This window comes from Sinohyriopsis cumingii, chromosome 10 (genome assembly GCF_028554795.1).
Source record: "Sinohyriopsis cumingii isolate HCF-2022 chromosome 10, ASM2855479v2, whole genome shotgun sequence".
Lineage (NCBI taxonomy): Eukaryota > Metazoa > Mollusca > Bivalvia > Unionida > Unionidae > Sinohyriopsis > Sinohyriopsis cumingii.
The window spans coordinates 120,866,321-120,886,172 of NC_142970.1; the positions used below are offsets into that span (position 1 = coordinate 120,866,321).

General features: G+C 39.3%; 1 protein-coding gene across 1 annotated transcript in view; it reads left to right on the forward strand.

Annotated features, from left to right (window-relative positions):
• The window catches only part of LOC149791113 (uncharacterized), a 142,919-nt gene that overhangs the window by 69,431 nt on the left and 53,636 nt on the right, over positions 1–19,852 (forward strand). The window contains exon 7 of the mRNA XM_089973032.1: positions 11,964–12,133. Coding sequence (XP_089829158.1) covers positions 11,964–12,133 — 170 coding nt within the window. The remainder of the gene's footprint in view (positions 1–11,963; positions 12,134–19,852) is intronic.

Sequence of the window (19,852 nt, forward strand, 5' to 3'; positions counted from 1 at the left end):
GATGATAGGATGTTTGACAAATTCTTGGCTCATTTATATAATAATGTATTTGTCTAATTTATAATTTGTCTGAAAACTTAGTTAAATAATCGTGCTCACATTTCAGCGCAAGGTCGTTATTTTTTTTATTGTAATATCGCTGGAGTTCACGGTATCGTTTTCCTCCGAAACTTGCACATAACTGTGTTTTACTCCTGACCCCATCACCACATCGCAGGCACGGTATTGGCCCTAAACTCCCCCTTTAGACGCTTTGGGAATGTCGTCCACAGAATTCACCTCTGCAGGATTTATTGCAAGGGGTTGATGATTTTGTACCAAACCACTTACAATGATTCAAATATATATATAATATTTCTTATTTAAATATTTGTCTTAAATATAATATGAGGAGTTTGAAAGATTATCTGCCATCGGCGCCGGGAGATTCGATCTTGACAGACTAACTCCTGACTCACGAAGACGAGACCTGACTGATCTGTTTGATATTATCAGGAATGCCAAAAAAGAATTCCGCCACGATGGTGCATCACACACGTTTTCTACATTCAAAATTATCCGCGACATTGAATGAGTCAATGTTGACGAAGTCATTGATGTTACAATGAATGATGCACGAGCGAAAACGATTATTGATTATCTTGATAATCGGAAATATTTTTTGAGAATAAAATTTATTATGCAAGCAGATTCTGATACGTGGATTATCCGTGACAACCCTGTCCTTGCTAACGGAAAGACTGTTCTGTTAAGTAAAGATTCCAAACCAGGAGCGCTGACCGGGATTGATAAACCATATTCGAGCGTAACCTGTGACCGCAGTCATTTATGGAATCTATCCGATAAAAAAAACAAAAAATGATAAACTCACCCCGATGAAAACGACTTCGTCGTTGGCGCTGAATTGTGTAGCCGAGCAAGTAATGGAACATTTTAAAAATGCGATATGCGGAAACGGTCTGACTGCGTTAAGACAGTCCAAGATAACAGCGTGGGCGGAGCGAGTCAAGGATACAGGAGCATCAATAAACGATGTCGCCGAGCTAAAAAGGCATTAAGATTTCCCATAACCGTAACAATGATAACAGAGAAAGTATTATATAAATCAAAATATAATTGATACGGAGGTCCAATAAATATCATTGATCATAACACTCACGCTTGGACTAACGCAGTTACGATATTTCTGCGGGATCGTGTTGTGAAATATTATCAGGGGAATATATTTGATTTTATTAAACAGATAAGTAAAAATGATCCTGTGTCGATGTGGTTGTTTAAAAGTTCCGAAGATGGCGAATATGATCAATTTGTAAGATCTAATGGCGAATTATACTGGACGGAATCTCTGCAACAACAAATGAAAAAACTCGCAGAGAAATATGTAATCGAAGAAAATACTGAGCAGTTATTAACTAATTGTTATACAGTTCCGAGTGTTGCCGCTCACACCGCAAGTGAATTCGTGGAGACCAACTCAAAGTGATTTTCTCTCGGATATACAATTGAGTTGTGTTGAGCATGGACATGGCGGGCTGTGGAATACCTGGTATGACCACCACGAGATGATTTCCGTGGATATGAGTGCGTGCTATCCGGGAAGCTTTCTCGGGATGGGCGAGTGTAACGAATATTTTAAGCGATTTGGACATCCCACGAACTCGATGACACAAGTTGATATAAACGGTCCTTTACCCGAGTTTTCCCTGACAGGATTTGCTCGTGTGATGTCGTTTAAATTTGCCGAAAAACTTCATCCGTGCTGTTATGTTTGGTTTGGCAGACACTTTAGTGAAAAGCGTTGGGCACCAATAGTGTTATTGCAATATATTCTTGACAGCCAAATACTGGTATCGTTGACTGTCAGTGAAGCAATCATATCATATCGACCTCAGACTTCAGTTTGGTTACCAACACCGGAGCGTATCAGTGTAGATGAAGTCATTGAAGAGTATGCACGAGAGAGTCCAAATACTCCCATGGATATCATTGTTGGTGAGGCTCCTACAATTCTATAGATTAAACTCAGCAATAGTGAAAAAACGGCAAAAGATCTCGGACGAAGAATAATCGGTAAATTTGCTCAAGGTGTTGCATATGATCATAAACTACATCACTCATGATTGATTATCGATGATGCTGAATTAAATTTTATAATTGCTGATGCCACTGCGAAAAATTTATTTTGTAATCGGGAGGATGCGCGCTTGTCCAACGGGGAAAAGTTGGGCACAATTGTAAGTTATATTAGCCGAGAATCGCCTCAATACACACATTTAAGATCTTTGATGCTGGCTTATGTTTCTATAAATTTGCTATCAATGATAAATCGATTTCCTGACACTGCAGTTAGAGTTGCAACGGATTCATTTTATGTCAGTAGCAGATACTTAGAATCACTGGCTCGTTTTACAAGCAGTGATGAATCATGGAGTTCTTGGAGAATAAAAAAGGAAATGTTACATGGATATTGTGAATCCGCTGATGTTGAAATTAAGGATGATTATTGTAAATCAGAATTATCAGAAATGTCGAACGCACCATCTGTGTATGATCCAATCGCTAGACACAAAACTTTATTTGAACGGAGTGGGTGGTTATGGTAAGACAACTCGAGCGATTGAATTATTTCGTGGAAAATTGAAGATTTTCGATTCAGATATGATTGTGCTAACACCTACACACAGGTTCGCCAGGGAGATGAAACAACCAGGAGTCAATTCTTGTGCTTATCACAACTTTTTCAAATACAGTGGTGGCGTATGACTCCAGATCGAATGGGAACAAAATATATTCCCGGGAAAATAATTTGGGATGAGATATGTACGGTACCGTTAGATATATTAAAATTGTTCCTGGATTGGCTGTTAACAAAAAATACTGCAGTGATAATGTGCGGCGATCACGGTCAGCCACCACCTTTTGTTGGTCCATCTCCGCATTTGTAGTTAAAAGATTGTGTTGATTATTATGAAGAAGTGTCTGATGATCATAGAGCACTTGATGCAACGTTGAAGGAATTTAAAACATTAATCAGATTACAACCGAATAAAATTCAATGCGAAATTATGCGCGAGATGATTCCTGAAACTTCAATGAGCGACTTTTGGAGCGTGTGGAAACCAGACGATTTGATAGTGGCAAGTAGAAAGATAGTTAGAGACACACTTCAACAACAGCTATTTCAATTACAACAAGAAAAGTTTCCAATGTTGCCAGTGCCGTTATGTTATAGACCAGCTGATACGCGGTTACAGAATATAGATGTTGATATTCCTGGGCACTTGACAGAGTCAAGGAAACAGAATTTAGTATTGAATGATATTCTCACAGTTGATGTCAGTGTTGTCAAAGATGCACTAAAAATGAACAAATCCCCGTGGACGCTGGGATACGCAATGACAATTCATTCATCTCAAGGATTGACTATCAGTGATAAAACTGTCTGGATCGTTGATGATCGAATCGAATGGTCAAACTTGGTTTACTTGGCTGTGTCCAGAGTCAGAAGAATATCTCAACTGCGAAGAATTGTCTTGGAAGAGTCAAACGCTGATAAAATTAATAATGAAAACAACAGCGACATAATAAGAAAAAAACTCGCCGGTTACAAACAGAGTGACAAAAAAAATAATCATGATTTCGACATTGATGTTGAATTTATCATGACACTGAAACAACAGCAGAATAATCACTGTACGAGCTGTAATTGTATAATATTATGGCAGTATTCGAATAAAAATTCAAGACAATTTACCGTAGACAGAAAAGATAATAGTCGTGGTCATACATGCGATAATGTGATGCTGACCTGTCTTGAATGTAATCGACGTCGGGGTGCTGGTGCTAGTTAAGTGATCGGGGTAGTAATTGTGTGTCCTCGGGAATTACTTGTAATTGCTCACGTGTGAATCCACGTTGAGGACCAGTTGAATCCAGCCTGTAGATTGCTGGTCTGCTAGTGGATCTAGTTGCGGTGGATATCTTGTGCGTGGTAATACTCCAGATAGGATCAGTCGCTCTTTATTTACCACCTTCAAGTTCACCTGGTTCATATAAATATCTCACAGTGACATCACCCAGTATTGGTTGTGTCGGGAAATTACGCCGTGGCAAGTTTATATATTTTTTTGTGATCTCGATGGCAGGTTTCATGTTGATTGTTTGAGTAATTTCATTATTTAGCGCAGCTGTCACGCTTGGTAATCTTGCAACCCATTCGCGCGATCTTTTATCTTGAATAAATTCTTTCGCGTACTGATATCCAAATAACCGCTCAGCAAGTGTTCGATTAAATTGCTCAACAATTGCCTGATCACAATGAATTTCAGTATGCCCTCGTCTGATGGTGACATTATGTTGCTTCATCAACGACGATACTGCGCCTTGAAACTCTTTGCCAGGATCAACTTGTAGCAGCTGTGGCCATCGCAGACCACCTCGTTGATAAATTCGTTCAAACGCAGAAGCAACCTCAGATGCTGTTTTAATCGCTAACGGTTCCGCATCTTTGTATCTACTTGCAACATCAACTACAATTAACGCGTACTTGTATGTTCGGCGATGAATGGTATCATGTGGCAGAAATAATATATCAGCCTGATGAACTTCATTTGGCACACTAACATCGAAATGTGCAAAGTGAATTTGTTTTGGCGGTGGTCGGTAAATTTGCCATATTGCCTGTCGGGATAACCAATTTTTAGCAGTATCACACGTAACCGCTGCTGCGTTGGCAAGCTTGCCGATTGCTGCGCTACCTCTCCAGTATCTTCTTGGGGAATAATAAATTGACTCCATTATAATTAATTACCAGCACCTAATACAAGTTTAGATTTCATTGCAGATTTTATTAACCAGCTAGCTAACTTTTCTTTGAAAGATTTATCAGTGATGTCATTTAACGCATGAATTAATTTCACATCCGCGAGATGGCACTGTTGCAAATCCTTACTTCGGTAAGCTACATCATGAACATGACATGCGCTATCGATAGCATTTACTGGTTCTTCTCCGGGGTTTGGTTGATTCTGGTCATTAAGTCTGATATCAAGTCGGGTTCCAGGACCACAGTAATTATATCCTGGGAGATGTTTTTCTCCTGGGTATTTAGCCGACGGAGCTCCTGGTAATTTTTCTAACTTGGCTACGATATGACCTCCTTTTTTTTTTAACCTGACGGAATAAATTTAAACTTCGCTGTGCCGCATCGTTCACACTTGCCTGTAATCGCTTGTCGATTATTTTTTGTTGTAGTGGTTGTTATGTTTGCAGTTGGGGTACGTGTTCTACATTTCACACAATATAAATCCATATTATTTTATAATATATCTAATGGAGATCACTGACTTTTCTGCTACAAAACGACGAGAGCCAATCAAACATAACTCGGTGCTACCAAATTCAATTAAAATGATAATTATTGGCCCATCTGGGAGTGGCAAGACGCAGTTGTTACTTAATTTAATAATGAAGTGGATGAAGTGGGATAAATTGTATTTGGTAGCTCCATCTGTGGACGATCAGCGATGCTACAGCGTGTTAAAAGATTTTAACGAGAATGCAAAATCAAAAAACGACGGTGATGATGTTATTGAATTTATTACTAGTATTGATGAATCACCAAGTATCGATGATATTGACGGGAGCATCAATAATTTAGTCATGTATGACGATGTGATGTTGGACAAGCAATCAAATCCTGCCAGGATATTTTCACACGGCAGACATAAAAATGTGTATGTGATTTATGTAACTCAACGATATACACAAATCCCAAAAGTGATCAGAGACAACTGTAACTTTCTTGCGCTGTTTAACGGCGTTGACACACGCACGTTACGAAATATACATCAGACTTGGTGCAGCGGCGATAAGGATATAAATAAGTTTAGACATGTCTTTTGTCGTGCTCAGGCAAAACCACATAGATTTGTAACGATAAATTTACATGATCCTCGAACACGGTATCGAGTTGGGTTAGATACAATGTTTAGCTAGAGAGCAGCAGAGAGGGCGGAACAACACCGAGTGTTTTCGCAAGATAGACCCTTGTATTAGCAGAAATAGTTGTATAGGTAGATATTTTCATGAGATAACCTTTCAAGTCAGCAGAGAAAACCTATTTTGTCATGTTTACTGACTTGAAGGGTTTATTTTGTGAAAAGAACCGCTATATATAAAATGTTCTCGATAGAAGGCTCTGTTAAGCGAAATAGTTTGTGGGATTCGCCCTCTCTGCTGCTCCTCTCCAGTTATCTATGCAGCAAATAGCTAACTTCCTTTGGCTCTTCTTAGAGACAAAGTTTGCACAGAGTACGGTAAAACGTTACCGCTCCAGGAAGACGGGATATGGGACAAAGCAAAATCTTATCATGGCTGAACAAGACATATCTGAACCAGTTTCAGCTGCATCTCTGGCAAACCTTTGTCAGCAGACAACTTTTAGCTCCCTTTAGCTAAAAGTTGTATGTGGTAGGATTGGATTTGCGAGGTAGTAGTAGTTATCTTATGATGTCATGAGATATTATGATTGGGTAAGTATTCTTGAAGAAACATATTTCAGAAGGAAAAATCTGCATTTTTAGGCCTGATACACAAAGTTACAGTGCGCTAAATAAGGAAAACAATACAATAACTTAAATAAGGCATGCTTACAACTTGCCTACATGCTTTGGAGATGTGTCTTCGATTGCATATGGGGAAAATAAAGAAACAAAACATTTTATTGGGACGACAGATGACAAAGCTGAATGGTTAAGGTTGCTTTGATACAAAATGGAGAACTTTTTAAAAAATTAATCAGATACCATATAACAGCTGCAAATTTAAAGATAGCAGACATGTCAAGGAAAAAAGCAACAGGCAGTGGCTTTAACATTTTATTCTGATGATGACAAGAAAGTTAAGACAGTGTTTTTTAGGTGTCCTTAATTATCTATGGAACAAGCATACTGCCCTGCAAGTGCCCATGTACATATTTGGGGCATGCATATTTATATGTTGCAATACATGTGCCAATTTATAGATTTATTAAACATGGGGCAGGCATATTATATGATGCCCTGCTAGTGCCCATTTATGGATTTATTAAACGTGGGGCAGGCATAGTATATGCTGCCCTGCTAGTGCCCATTTATAGCTTTATTAAACATGGGGCAGGCATATTATATGCTGCCCTGTAGGTGCCCATTTATAGATTTATTAAACATGGGGTAGACATATTATATGATGCCCTGTATGTGCCCATTTATAGATTTATTAAATATGGGGCAGGCATAGTATATACTGCCTTGTTAGTGTCCATTTATATATTTATTAAACATGGGGCAGGCATATCATATGCTGCCCAGCTAGTGCCCATTTATAGATTTATTAAACATGGGGCAGGCATATTAAATGCTGCCCTGCTAGTGCTCATTTATAGATTTATTAAACTTGGGGTAGGCATATTATATGCTGTTTACGGCAATCTTGCTGAAATGGAAGGTAGAAACGCATATAATTGTTCAAATGGAAGGTAGTGTCACATAACTGTACAAAGTTTATTTAAGATGTTTTAAATTTAAGGGCTCTCAGAACAAGTAACTGTGTCATTCTTGTGACATTTATAACCAGTCTAATGTCTAAAGCATATGTGAAGGGCCTTGCACTTACCTGAAGTTGTTTTCAATTAGGTAAGGAGTCACTATTGTGACAGCTATGAACCAATCCAATGTCTACAACAGACACCAACAACATGATCCTTAGGTGAAGGATGTTTTGAAATAGGCAATCTGGGTCACCCTTGTGAGAGTAATAGTCAATCTGGGTCACCCTTGTGAGAGTAATAGGTAATCTGTCACCCTTGTGAGAGTAATAGGCCATTTGGGTCACCCTTGTGAAAATAATAGGCAAGCTGGGTCACCCTTGTGAGAGTAATAGGCAATCTGGGTCACTCTTGTGAGAGTAATAGGCAATCTGGGTCACCCTTGTGAGAGTAATAGGCAATATGGGTCACCCTTGTGAGAATAATAGGCAATCTGGGTCACCCTTGTGAGAGTAATAGGCAATCTGGGTCACCCTTGTGAGAGTAATAGGCAATCTGGGTCACTCTTGTGAGAGTAATAGGCAATCTGGGTCACTCTTGTGAGAGTAATAGGCAATCTGTGTCACCCTTGTGAGAGTAATATGCAATCTGGGTCACCCTTGTGAGAGTAATAGACAATCTGGGTAACCCTTGTGAGAGTAATAGGCAATCTGTGTCACCCTTGTGAGAGTAATAGGCAATCTGGGTCATTCTTGTGAGAGTAATAGGCAATCTGGGTCACTCTTGTGAGAGTAATAGGCAATCTGTGTCACCCTTGTGAGAGTAATAGGCAATCTGGGTCACCCTTGTGAGAGTAATAGGCAATCTGGGTCACTCTTGTGAGAGTAATAGGCAATCTGGGTCACCCTTGTGAGAGTAATAGGCAATCTGGGTCACCCTTGTGAGAGTAATAGACAATCTGGGTCACCCTTGTGAGAATAATAGGCAATCTGGGTCACTCTTGTGAGAGTAATAGGCAATCTGGGTCACCCTTGTGTGAGTAATAGGCAATCTGGGTCACCCTTGTGAGAATAATAGGCAATATGGGTCACCCTTGTGAGAGTAATAGGCAATCTGTGTCACCCTTGTGAGAGTAATAGGCAATCTGTGTCACCCTTGTGAGAGTAATAGGCAATCTGGGTCACTCTTGTGAGAGTAATAGGCAATCTGTGTCACCCTTGTGAGAGTAATGGGCAATCTGGGTCACCCTTGTGAAAATTTTAACAAGTTGAATGTCAAGAACAAACAGCGATTTCAGGATCAAGTCGATATCACATTGATGACTATTTTGAGGAAGCAATTTATCGGACATTTCTTTGAAGTTAAAATTATCATCATGACTCTCAGTCAATTAATGGCAGAAGAATAAATGAGAGATTGAAATGCTTAAGTTATTTGCAAACAACAGTCATCTCTTCTGTGATGGCTAGAGTCATGTTTAAGTCTCAATTCTGGATCATGCTGTTCATGATGGCTAGAGTCATGTTTAAGTCTCAGTTATGGATTATGCTGTTCATGATGGCTAGAGTCACATATTAGTCTCAATTCTGGATCATGCTGTTCATGATGGCTAGAGTCATGTTTAAGTCTCAATACTGGATTATGCTGTTCATGATGGCTAGAGTCATGTTTAAGTCTCAGTTCTGGATTATGCTGTTCATGATGGCTAGAGTCACATATCAGTCTCAATTCTGGATCATGCTGTTCATGCTGGCTAGAGTCATGTTTAAGTCTCAATACTGGATTATGCTGTTCATGATGGCTAGAGTCATGTTTAAGTCTCAGTTCTGGATCATGCTGTTCATGATGGCTAGAGTCATGTTTAAGTCTCAGTTCTGGATCATGCTGTTCATGCTGGCTAGAGTCATGTTTAAGTCTCAGTTCTGGATCATGCTGTTCATGATGGCTAGAGTCATGTTTAAGTCTCAATACTGGATCATGCTGTTCATGCTGGCTAGAGTCATGTTTAAGTCTCAGTTCTGGATCATGCTGTTCATGATGGCTAGAGTCATGTTTAAGTCTCAATTCTGGATCATGCTGTTCATGCTGGCTAGAGTCATGTTTAAGTCTCAATTCTGGATCATGCTGTTCATGATGGCTAGAGTCATGTTTAAGTCTCAATACTGGATTATGCTGTTGATGATAGCTAGAGTCATGTTTAAGTCTCAGTTCTGGATCATGCTGTTCATGATGGCTAGAATCATGTTTAAGTCTCAGATCTGGATCATGCTGTTCATGATGGCTAGAGTCATGTTTAAGTCTCAGTTCTGGATCATGCTGTTCATGATGGCTAGAGTCATGTTTAAGTCTCAATTCTGGATCATGCTGTTCATGATGGCTAGAGTCATGTTTAAGTCTCAGTTCTGGATCATGCTGTTCATGCTGGCTAGAGTCACATATTAGTCTCAATTCTGGATCATGCTGTTCATGATGGCTAGAGTCATGTTTAAGTCTCAGTTCTGGATCATGCTGTTCATGATAGCTAGAGTCATGTTTAAGTCTCAGTTCTGGATTATGCTGTTCATGATGGCTAGAGTCACATATTAGTCTCAATTCTGGATCATGCTGTTCATGATGGCTAGAGTCATGTTTAAGTCTCAATACTGGATTATGCTGTTCATGGTGGCTAGAGTCATGTTTAAGTCTCAGTTCTGGATTATGCTGTTCATGATGGCTAGAGTCACATATTAGTCTCAATTCTGGATCATGCTGTTCATGATGGCTAGAGTCATGTTTAAGTCTCAATACTGGATTATGCTGTTCATGCTGGCTAGAGTCATGTTTAAGTCTCAGTTCTGGATCATGCTGTTCATGCTGGCTAGAGTCACATATTAGTCTTAATTCTTTATCATGCTGTTCATGATGGCTAGAGTCATGTTTAAGTCTCAATTCTGGATCATGCTGTTCATGATGGCTAGAGTCATGTTTAAGTCTCAGTTCTGGATCATGCTGTTCATGCTGGCTAGAGTCACATATTAGTCTTAATTCTTTATCATGCTGTTCATGATGGCTAGAGTCATGTTTAAGTCTCAGTTCTGGATCATGCTGTTCATGATGGCTAGAGTCATGTTTAAGTCTCAATTCTGGATCATGCTGTTCATGCTGGCTAGAGTCATGTTTAAGTCTCAGTTCTGGATCATGCTGTTCATGCTGGCTAGAGTCACATATTAGTCTCAATTCTGGATCATGCTGTTCATGATGGCTAGAGTCATGTTTAAGTCTCAATACTGGATCATGCTGTTCATGCTGGCTAGAATTATGTTTAAGTCTCAGATCTGGATCATGCTGTTCATGATTACTAGAGTCATGTTTAAGTCTCAATTCTGGATCATGATGTTCATGATGGCTAGAGTCATGTTTAAGTCTCAGTTCTGGATCATGCTGTTCATGCTGGCTAGAGTCACATATTAGTCTCAATTCTGGATCATGCTGTTCATGATGGCTAGAGTCATGTTTAAGTCTCAGTTCTGGATCATGCTGTTCATGATAGCTAGAGTCATGTTTAAGTCTCAGTTCTGGATTATGCTGTTCATGATGGCTAGAGTCACATATTAGTCTCAATTCTGGATCATGCTGTTCATGATGGCTAGAGTCATGTTTAAGTCTCAATACTGGATTATGCTGTTCATGATGGCTAGAGTCATGTTTAAGTCTCAGTTCTGGATTATGCTGTTCATGATGGCTAGAGTTACATATTAGTCTCAATTCTGGATCATGCTGTTCATGCTGGCTAGAGTCATGTTTAAGTCTCAGTTCTGGATCATGCTGTTCATGCTGGCTAGAGTCATGTATTAGTCTCAATACTGGATCATGAATTTCAGTTTGCTGACATGTCCTGGAGATAGAGGTGTATATTGTAAATGGTTCAACTGTCATACTAAGCAAACATCCAATTTCACAGGCTTTTCAGAATTAGCATGCTATATATTTTACTGTCATGATTATCTTACAATTAAGAGGGGAAAGGCAACCAAAAGGCTTTTCAGAATTAAAAGGGTGGGGGAGGGTTTCCTAGTATGGCTACTTCAGAAGTGAAAGTAACAGCAGTGTGGGTCCGAGGGGTAAAAGATTATGTAGTACAATTACAATTGCTCTGAAAGTTCTGTGTGGATAAATCCATTAAAATTTTCATGACATTCTGTCAGGAATTGTGCTTAGGGTTTTCCCTTTCTTGTAATTCAGGAAGGGTAAGTTTGTATTGATATGAAGTTTTTGTGACTGATGCTATTTTATATCAAACGTTGATCACTTTTATTAGTCAGTGTCAGTAATATAGCATTTTATTAAGTTCTGGAATATTCTATTTTTAAAACAATATTTATATCTTAAAAATATGCACAAATGTTTAGTAGAAATTATTTCCAGCAGTGCACACAGTTGTTATTATAAATTACAGGACCGATAAACTGAAGGAACAGATCATGCTGGACCCTCAGTGGTTGATTTATTCTTTGAGGACCATCATTACAGCGGAGAATTTTATCCTGATGAAAATAAAATCACCTGCCATCATTCAGAAGTGGCGTGAGTTCAAGAAAACTGGAAAGCTCACTCAAGAATTAATAGGTTTGTGAATGATCAAAAACTTTCAGATGAATTTCATTGAAAATCCATTTCCTAAAAAATTATTACCACAAAAAATTTAAAATTGTTGGATGATTCAGGTATATGGAGTTTAACAATGTCATTGAAAGTCAGTTACAAAATGTTTTTTTAATTAAAATCAAAGCGGTGAAGGCTTATGCCAGACAGTTTCCATTGCACAGAGAAAAGAAAGACTAGAGCTGACATGCTTCTATTCATTGTGGCAAACCCTCATGCGTTTTAATTTATCTCTCTCCACCTCGTTATCTGGCCCAGGGCTTACAACCCATTGTCGGTTCTTCTCTCATGACAATGATATAAAAAGTGTCTTGTACAAAATGTAGAAATATCACCTTAATCGCACTTTTAATATTGATTTGTATATAGCTCTATATAGTTATAGACCAGAATGTTTATGGGGTGGTCTTTTGTCCAACTCTGTCCACACACGTTTGTCATCACTACCTCTCCTGCTTGGATGAAAATTGACACTCCAATTCGTATCATGGTCTAGTTGGTATTCAATTTGGCGTCCATAGTTACCATCTTAACGATCTTGTTATTATTATTCCTCCTGAATGGATAGTTATACATACATGAGATTTTCACTACAAGATGCTGTATCACACCTGAATGGATAGTTATACATACATGATATTTTCACTACAAGATATTGTATCACACCTGAATGGATAGTTATACATACATAATATTTGCACTACAAGATACTGTATCACACCTGAATGGATAGTTATACATACATGATATTTTCACTACAAGATATTGTATCACACCTGAATGGATAGTTATACATACATGATATTTGCACTACAAGATACTGTATCACACCTGAATGGATACTTATACAAAAATGATATTTGCACTACAAGATATTTTATCACACCTGTATGGATAGTTATACATACATAATATTTGCACTACAAGATACTGTATCACACCTGAATGGATAGTTATACATACATGATATTTGCACTACAAGATACTGTATCACACCTGAATGGATAGTTATACATACATGATATTTGCACTACAAGATACTGTATCACACCTGAATGGATAGTTATACATACATGATATTTGCACTACAATATACTGTATCACACCTGAATGGATAGTTATACATACATGATATTTTCACTACGAGATACTAGACAGACTTTAATTTTAGGGAAGTGTTACTTCGCCTTTTGGACAGAAGAGGGAGTAGTCAGAGCTGTACAGAGAGAAGTGGGCACAAAGCTATAATTTTTCTATCAATCTGTGTGTGTGTGTCTTGTTTTCATTCTCTTATTTGATTTATGCCCTTTATATCCTAGTAGGCATATTTATATTTAACATTGGTTTTAAGTAATAATCATATGCAGTCTATTTGACTTAAAATAGAACAACAAAGCTATATGTTGTAATGAATTTTAAATGAGTAACTAGGTTACAATGAAAGTCAACCAAATTGACACAGCTAACATGCAAGTCCATCTAGTGTTATAAAGAGGGATTTTCTTAATGTAACCACTCATGTTTTATGCTTCATTAGAAGATCCCATTGATAAGATTGCAAATATAAGGTGTCATTATATGTCTACGTACTTGGTGTAACGTTCGGCATTGGTGAAATAGCTTTTTCTTCTTTGTATTTTCAAAAAAAGGAGTGCACAACCTTGACCTTACAGAGACTCGAATTCCACAATATAGCAATGTCCATATGTTTGTGACAAACATGATACCATTTAAAGCTAAGTCTTAAATAACATAATATTTAAACTTTGCTATCTATGAATTGCATATATATTCCCGAATCTCTTTACCCAATGGTATTTTTATGAAGGAAATAAGGTACATACGGCTGTTAAAATGTTCATATTACCAATTCTATTCTTAAAACACAAATTGCTATTTTTCCAAACTGATTTTTATGAAGAAAATAATGTACATACGGCTGTTAAAATGTTCATGTTACCAATTATTCTTAAAACACAAATTGCTAAGCAGCAGGGAGGGCGAATCCTACAAGCTACTTTTCCGAGATAACCCTTCCACTGAAACTATTCCCGATAGAAGCGTTATTTCCATGAAATAACACTTTTATTCAGAAAACGAGACAAAAAAATGTCCTTAGAAACGCTCTGCGTTTCCAGAAACGCTTTGTCGCCGCTGATATAACGCGAGTTACTTCAATAAATCCGACTCCGCCGACATAATTTCCACGGTGAGGTATCATCGAAAAATCATGTGTAGTTTGCGCCCTCCCTGCTGCTCTACGAAGACGAAGATTTCCAAGGAAACATTTTCACGTTAACCATACAGTGTATCAAGTCCGATACGGTATCGTGTCCGCGGGTCGTGTAAATTTATTGTCACAAATCCATGCTGGGAAATTAAATCGTGGACAAATAAATAATGGCAAATATTGGAGAAGCATTCACAACTAGATTGGCACGACAACGACTAGCCGCGATTAAAAAATTTATTCCTGTCCGTGATTCCGTCAGAGAAAAATTAAAAGCAAGACAAGAAGCGCAAGTTGAGTTTGCAACATCCGCGGAGGAATTATTTAAGCCTATTACAGCAGCTACTGGTGAAGTTAAAACTGCAATTGTAGGAAAACCTGATCCTGCTGACCCTACCAAAACAAAACGAGGGTTACTTCAAGCGATAGAAGAACTTAAACAGCAACAGGCAGATGAAGGTGCTGTAGTTGATCCAGGTGCCGCCGGAGTAGTGACAGTTGCTAAGGAAACATTTATTAATAAATTTACCGAAGATGGTATTACTGATATAAAAAATATTCCGCTTACTAACGTGGATGAACTTAAGGAGTTTTCTGCTTGGATTGTCTTAAATTATCCTAACCGGCAAAATTTTCTAAAACCAGGAGCTGCTGCGGGCATAACCCAGGCTGATTGGAGGGATTATGTTTACAAAATAAACCGAGGTATTTCTCGAATATCTAGCACTGATGATACCTATAATTTTATAAAAACTGGCGTAATTGGGGTTAATAAGGAACTAAGAGACCAACGAATGAAGGCAAAGGAAAAGGAAAGACAGCTAAAAATACAGGAAAAGGAAATAAAAAAGCAGGAAGGGGATGAAGAAAAAAGAAAAATAAGTGAAATGAGGGAGAAATTAAAAATGGAAAGGGGGGAAGAAAAAAAGAGAAAAAAGGAAGACAAGGAAAGGAAAAAAAAGGAAGACACGGAAATGGAAAAAAAGACAAAAAGGTGGGAGAAGAAAGTATCAGATATTGGATCAGATCCGGTATTTGCATCGTCTGATCCAGTTGAAATTGAACGTGAGTTAATAAAACAACTTCCACGTAGACCTAGACTTATCCGTCCACGCCCTCTCTCTCCTCGGAAACAGGAAGAATATAGGATTACCCATCCTCCTACTCCTCCTCACCCTTCCCCTTCTTCGGTGGGATCGGTGGAATACAAACTAGAAGAAATAAGAGATGGTATGAGAAAAAGACTGCAGGATTTAAAAGGTAGAAGAGAGATATTAGAAGCGAGGATACCAGACTCGAAGACCATACGTGAGCTAGAAAAGATAGAAAAAGAGGAAAGAGACCTGGTTGGTGAATTTACTGAAGTAGTAAAAGAAATAGAGATAAGGAGAGAACAAAGGAAAAAAGAAGAAGAAGAGGAAGAAAGTCGCACTGGTAGCGGATATAACAACCACATTTGTCCTGATAATATCATTAATGATGTGTCCCGGTTAGAAGTTCTCATCGGAGGAAGACGTGCCGGAAACAACTCTCCGGAAATTATAAATGAAGCCGCAAATATCTGTCAGAGACTATTTCAGCGTGGCATCATGGATATCGGCGTTTACCGGGGACTTATTGATGAACTCGCGGATGGCTACTACAGCGACTAGTAAATTTAGTTAGAGAAACAATAATTAAATAAAATGATCGTGCACAATTCTCAACCCGGACACGCTCGTGTGTTACAAGTCCGCGTAGTAAACTCGCGATTACCAGTCTACAGAGCAACCTACGGAGATGGTCTCGGTGATACAATTACTGGTTTGTTTTCAAGAATAGCCCCTAAGGCATTACCGATTGCAAAACAATTGTCGATGAAAGCTATTGATGTTATCAAGGATAAAGCCCTTGGATCTGTTGGTGATCTCGCCGGGAAAGCATTCGCGTCAATCAAGGACAGACTGTCACGGTTAATTCGCAGATCAAAAAAACCACCACCGGTGAAACTGGCCAGTACTGAACTTATGCCCGCGGACGTCAGTAAAGTAATAAATCAGGCTGCCAATCAAAAACTCGCGGAATTAATAACCCAAACACCCGAACAAATAAATACAAGTTTGATATCAGGAAGCGGACTTCGTTTTAGACTGCGATGATTTTATATAAAAATGTTCAAACGCGTATCTGATCCAGCATTTGATATGGAAGCACCAATACTAAAAGATGAGTCAGTGCGTGATTATCAGTATTATTCTTACGAAGCAAGAAATCCCAATCAGCGAGGACGAATTGAATTACAAGTTCAGGACACAAGTAGATATTTCTTGCCCGCTGAAGCATTTCTTGAAGTCACGGGGCAAATTGTAACAAATGTTGACGCTAATACACCATATGGAGCTGATTTCCGAGTTGGTTTTGTCAACAATGGTATCATGGCGCTGTTCAGAAGTGCCTCATACAGCATTGACGGGAAAGAAATTGAAACGATTCAGGATAATGTCGACGTTGCTACAACAATCGTGGGATTAGCGAGATACTCAGATGATTACACTAGATCGGCTGGTCCGACTGTGATGTTTGCTAAGGATAATTCTAATCATCCCGACCACAGATCTAGCATTGTGAGACGGCCAAGAAACTTTGCCGATAACGCTGATGCTGATGTGTGGCCGGTAGCTCATCCCAACCCTGAGTACAATCTTGGTTTTGCTACGCGTAAATTAATGTTATCAGGCGCAAATAAACAATTCTCATGCGCAATTCCACTGTCTCACATCTTTGGGTTCTGCAGAAATGTCAGAAAGGTTATTTACGGAGCCAAACATTCGGTTATACTCGTACGAAAAGGTGACGACAACGACGCTGTTTGGCGAGAAGGTGCTGATCCTGCTGCTAACCAGGGTAAAGTAATATTACTCAAACTTGCGTTGTGGATGCCAGTAATGTCTCCATCACTCGCTGAAGAGCAACGATTACTCTCTTTCATGGACCAAGGCGGCAAATCACTGATATCATGGCTGACAACAACAACAGATTCTATTCAAGGTGCCGGTATTGGACAGTTTACGTGGCATATCTCATCACAGCAGGGTGTGTCAGCGCCGCGACACATTTTCATAGCACTCCAGAGTAACGCACGAGTAAATAGTCAAATACATTCGCATATGATATTTGATAAACTCGCTGTCTCTGGGGTTTCGCTGCGGATAAACGGGCATCAAGAACCATCCGAGGATATATTAATAGATTATGAACGAAATCAGGTAGCGCGTGCGTATCATCGTCTGATGTCATTTATGGGTCGCGATCAGAATGTCGACACTGGTCTGCAAATATCACAACTGGATTTTACAACGCTGTATCCGATTTATTACTTTTCGCTGGAACATCTTGATCTAACCAAACAATCTGTCGTTGATATACACTTCCGGGCTAACGTTGGTGAGTTTCCCGTTGGTGGTTTTAGAGCTGTCGCGGTTATACTCTCCGATAAAGCAATGCTGCTTGAAGGTGTTGGCGGACGAATGAGAGTTATTGACGCTCCAGTAGAAAACATGTAACAATTAGATTAGTTTCTGAAATATAATGTCATACAGTCATGTTAATGTCACCTTGACTTCCGGTCAAACGAAGAAATTGCAATCAAAACACGCAAGCACGTGCGGGACATCAATAACACTAAAACGAGATCAACTTGGTAGTGGTCCAAACAAGCTGTCGTTGACTAATACTCAGATTAAACATTTTAATAAGGCGTTAACAGCAAAAACCGGTATCCGCCTTGATTTCTCTGCTGCAGCTATCAAGGACATGACTAAAACCGGTGGAATATTTCCCCTCATCCCAATACTAGCTGCCGCAATTCCAGGATTACTTGGCGCAGCGGCAAAAGCTGCAGCGTTAGGTGCAGTTGGAACCGCAGCTGGAATGGCACTAAAGAAGGCAACGGGAAAAGGATACAAGAAAAAAAAGGGGAGATCCACTCGCGGATCAGGGCTAAGACTACCAGGAACTCCACCATCATGGTATCCAAAAAAATTCTAACGCCGTTGAGCAATTTTGATTTACTCGATGCTGTTAAAAAATTGCGTATAAAACATTTCAGAGGAGTATTTATGCGAGATCAATTACCGACGCGGCCGCGGAATCCGGAAACTGGCATTATCAATCTCGACAACAAAGATGGTCCGGGAACTCACTGGGTTGCTTACGCGATCGATCCACGTGGAATTATCTATTTCGATTCGTACGGTTTAGCACCGCCAGTTGAGTTTCTCAAGTATGTCCGCGGAGTGCCTCGCACTCTCAACAGCAGATTTTCTAAGAAATCCAAAGGATTTTCAATTCCAGTGTGGCAGTCGACGCTACCAACACAAACATTAATTGATCCGCCCATTTGTGGGAGCGAGGTTTTAAATGTTCTTGATGCAATCTCAAGAAATCCAGCAACGTCTCCGCATCGAGTAGTGTATGAATATACCGCATCGAGAAATGCTAGCGTTTCCAATGCTTAGCATTTCTGGAAGTCCCTGGAAATCTCCGATTTCTGAGGACTTCTCACGCATTTGAAAAACAGCAATAAGAATAATGGTGGATATTTACGGAAGACCTTTCACAAGAAAAGTCAAACCTGGCACAGATGCTGATCTCTCAAAATATGCGACCCGAGATGAAGTCGATAATCTTTTGAATATAGCTGGAGTTGACCCAGATGAAGTTGCTATTTTTCAGGACAAGCAGGGAAAACTAAGAACGAGCAACATTAGGTGGAATGATATAATTCGCAGAGTTCTTGGAGCTACCAAGGATAACTTCGCCGCATTTAGTGATGGCGGCCGGATCAAGGACTCGAATATATCAATCGCAAGCATCAAAGACAGTATTGATAGCGGCGTTGATAAATGTGTGAAAAAAGCCGGTGACACGATGACAGGCGAACTTAGCATGAATGGAAACAAAATAACCGTTCTAAAAAATCCGGAAGGTCTCGAAGATGCCGCAAACAAACAATACGTAGACACCGTTGATGATAAACTAGCCACGTTGCGGTCAGAGTATGATGTTCACGTGAACGGGTTTAAAAGACTCCAAAGAAACTTGCAAAAAACTAGTGAAACCGTGGATAAGTTCTTTGGAACTCCTCCAGTCGTCGATGTGAAACTCGCTGATGTAAAGACCGACATTAACACGATCAAACAAACACAGCAGAATATCGTAGCGGGAATTCCTGAGATCGTTAACAAAACCAGTTTGATTAAAGTTCCCGTTGGAGTTACTCCCGGGCATATCGCCAACATCGTATTCACGGTATCATCGGGATTCGCAACATGGTCACGACAAAATAGCACTATCAAATATACAGCAACAGTCACCGGTGTTTACAGGTTGTCTGTGTTTTCATCCGCTAAATTTGAAATCTTCACAACATATCCTTGGAGACATTCCACCGATAAGTATTCGGGGGTTTGCAC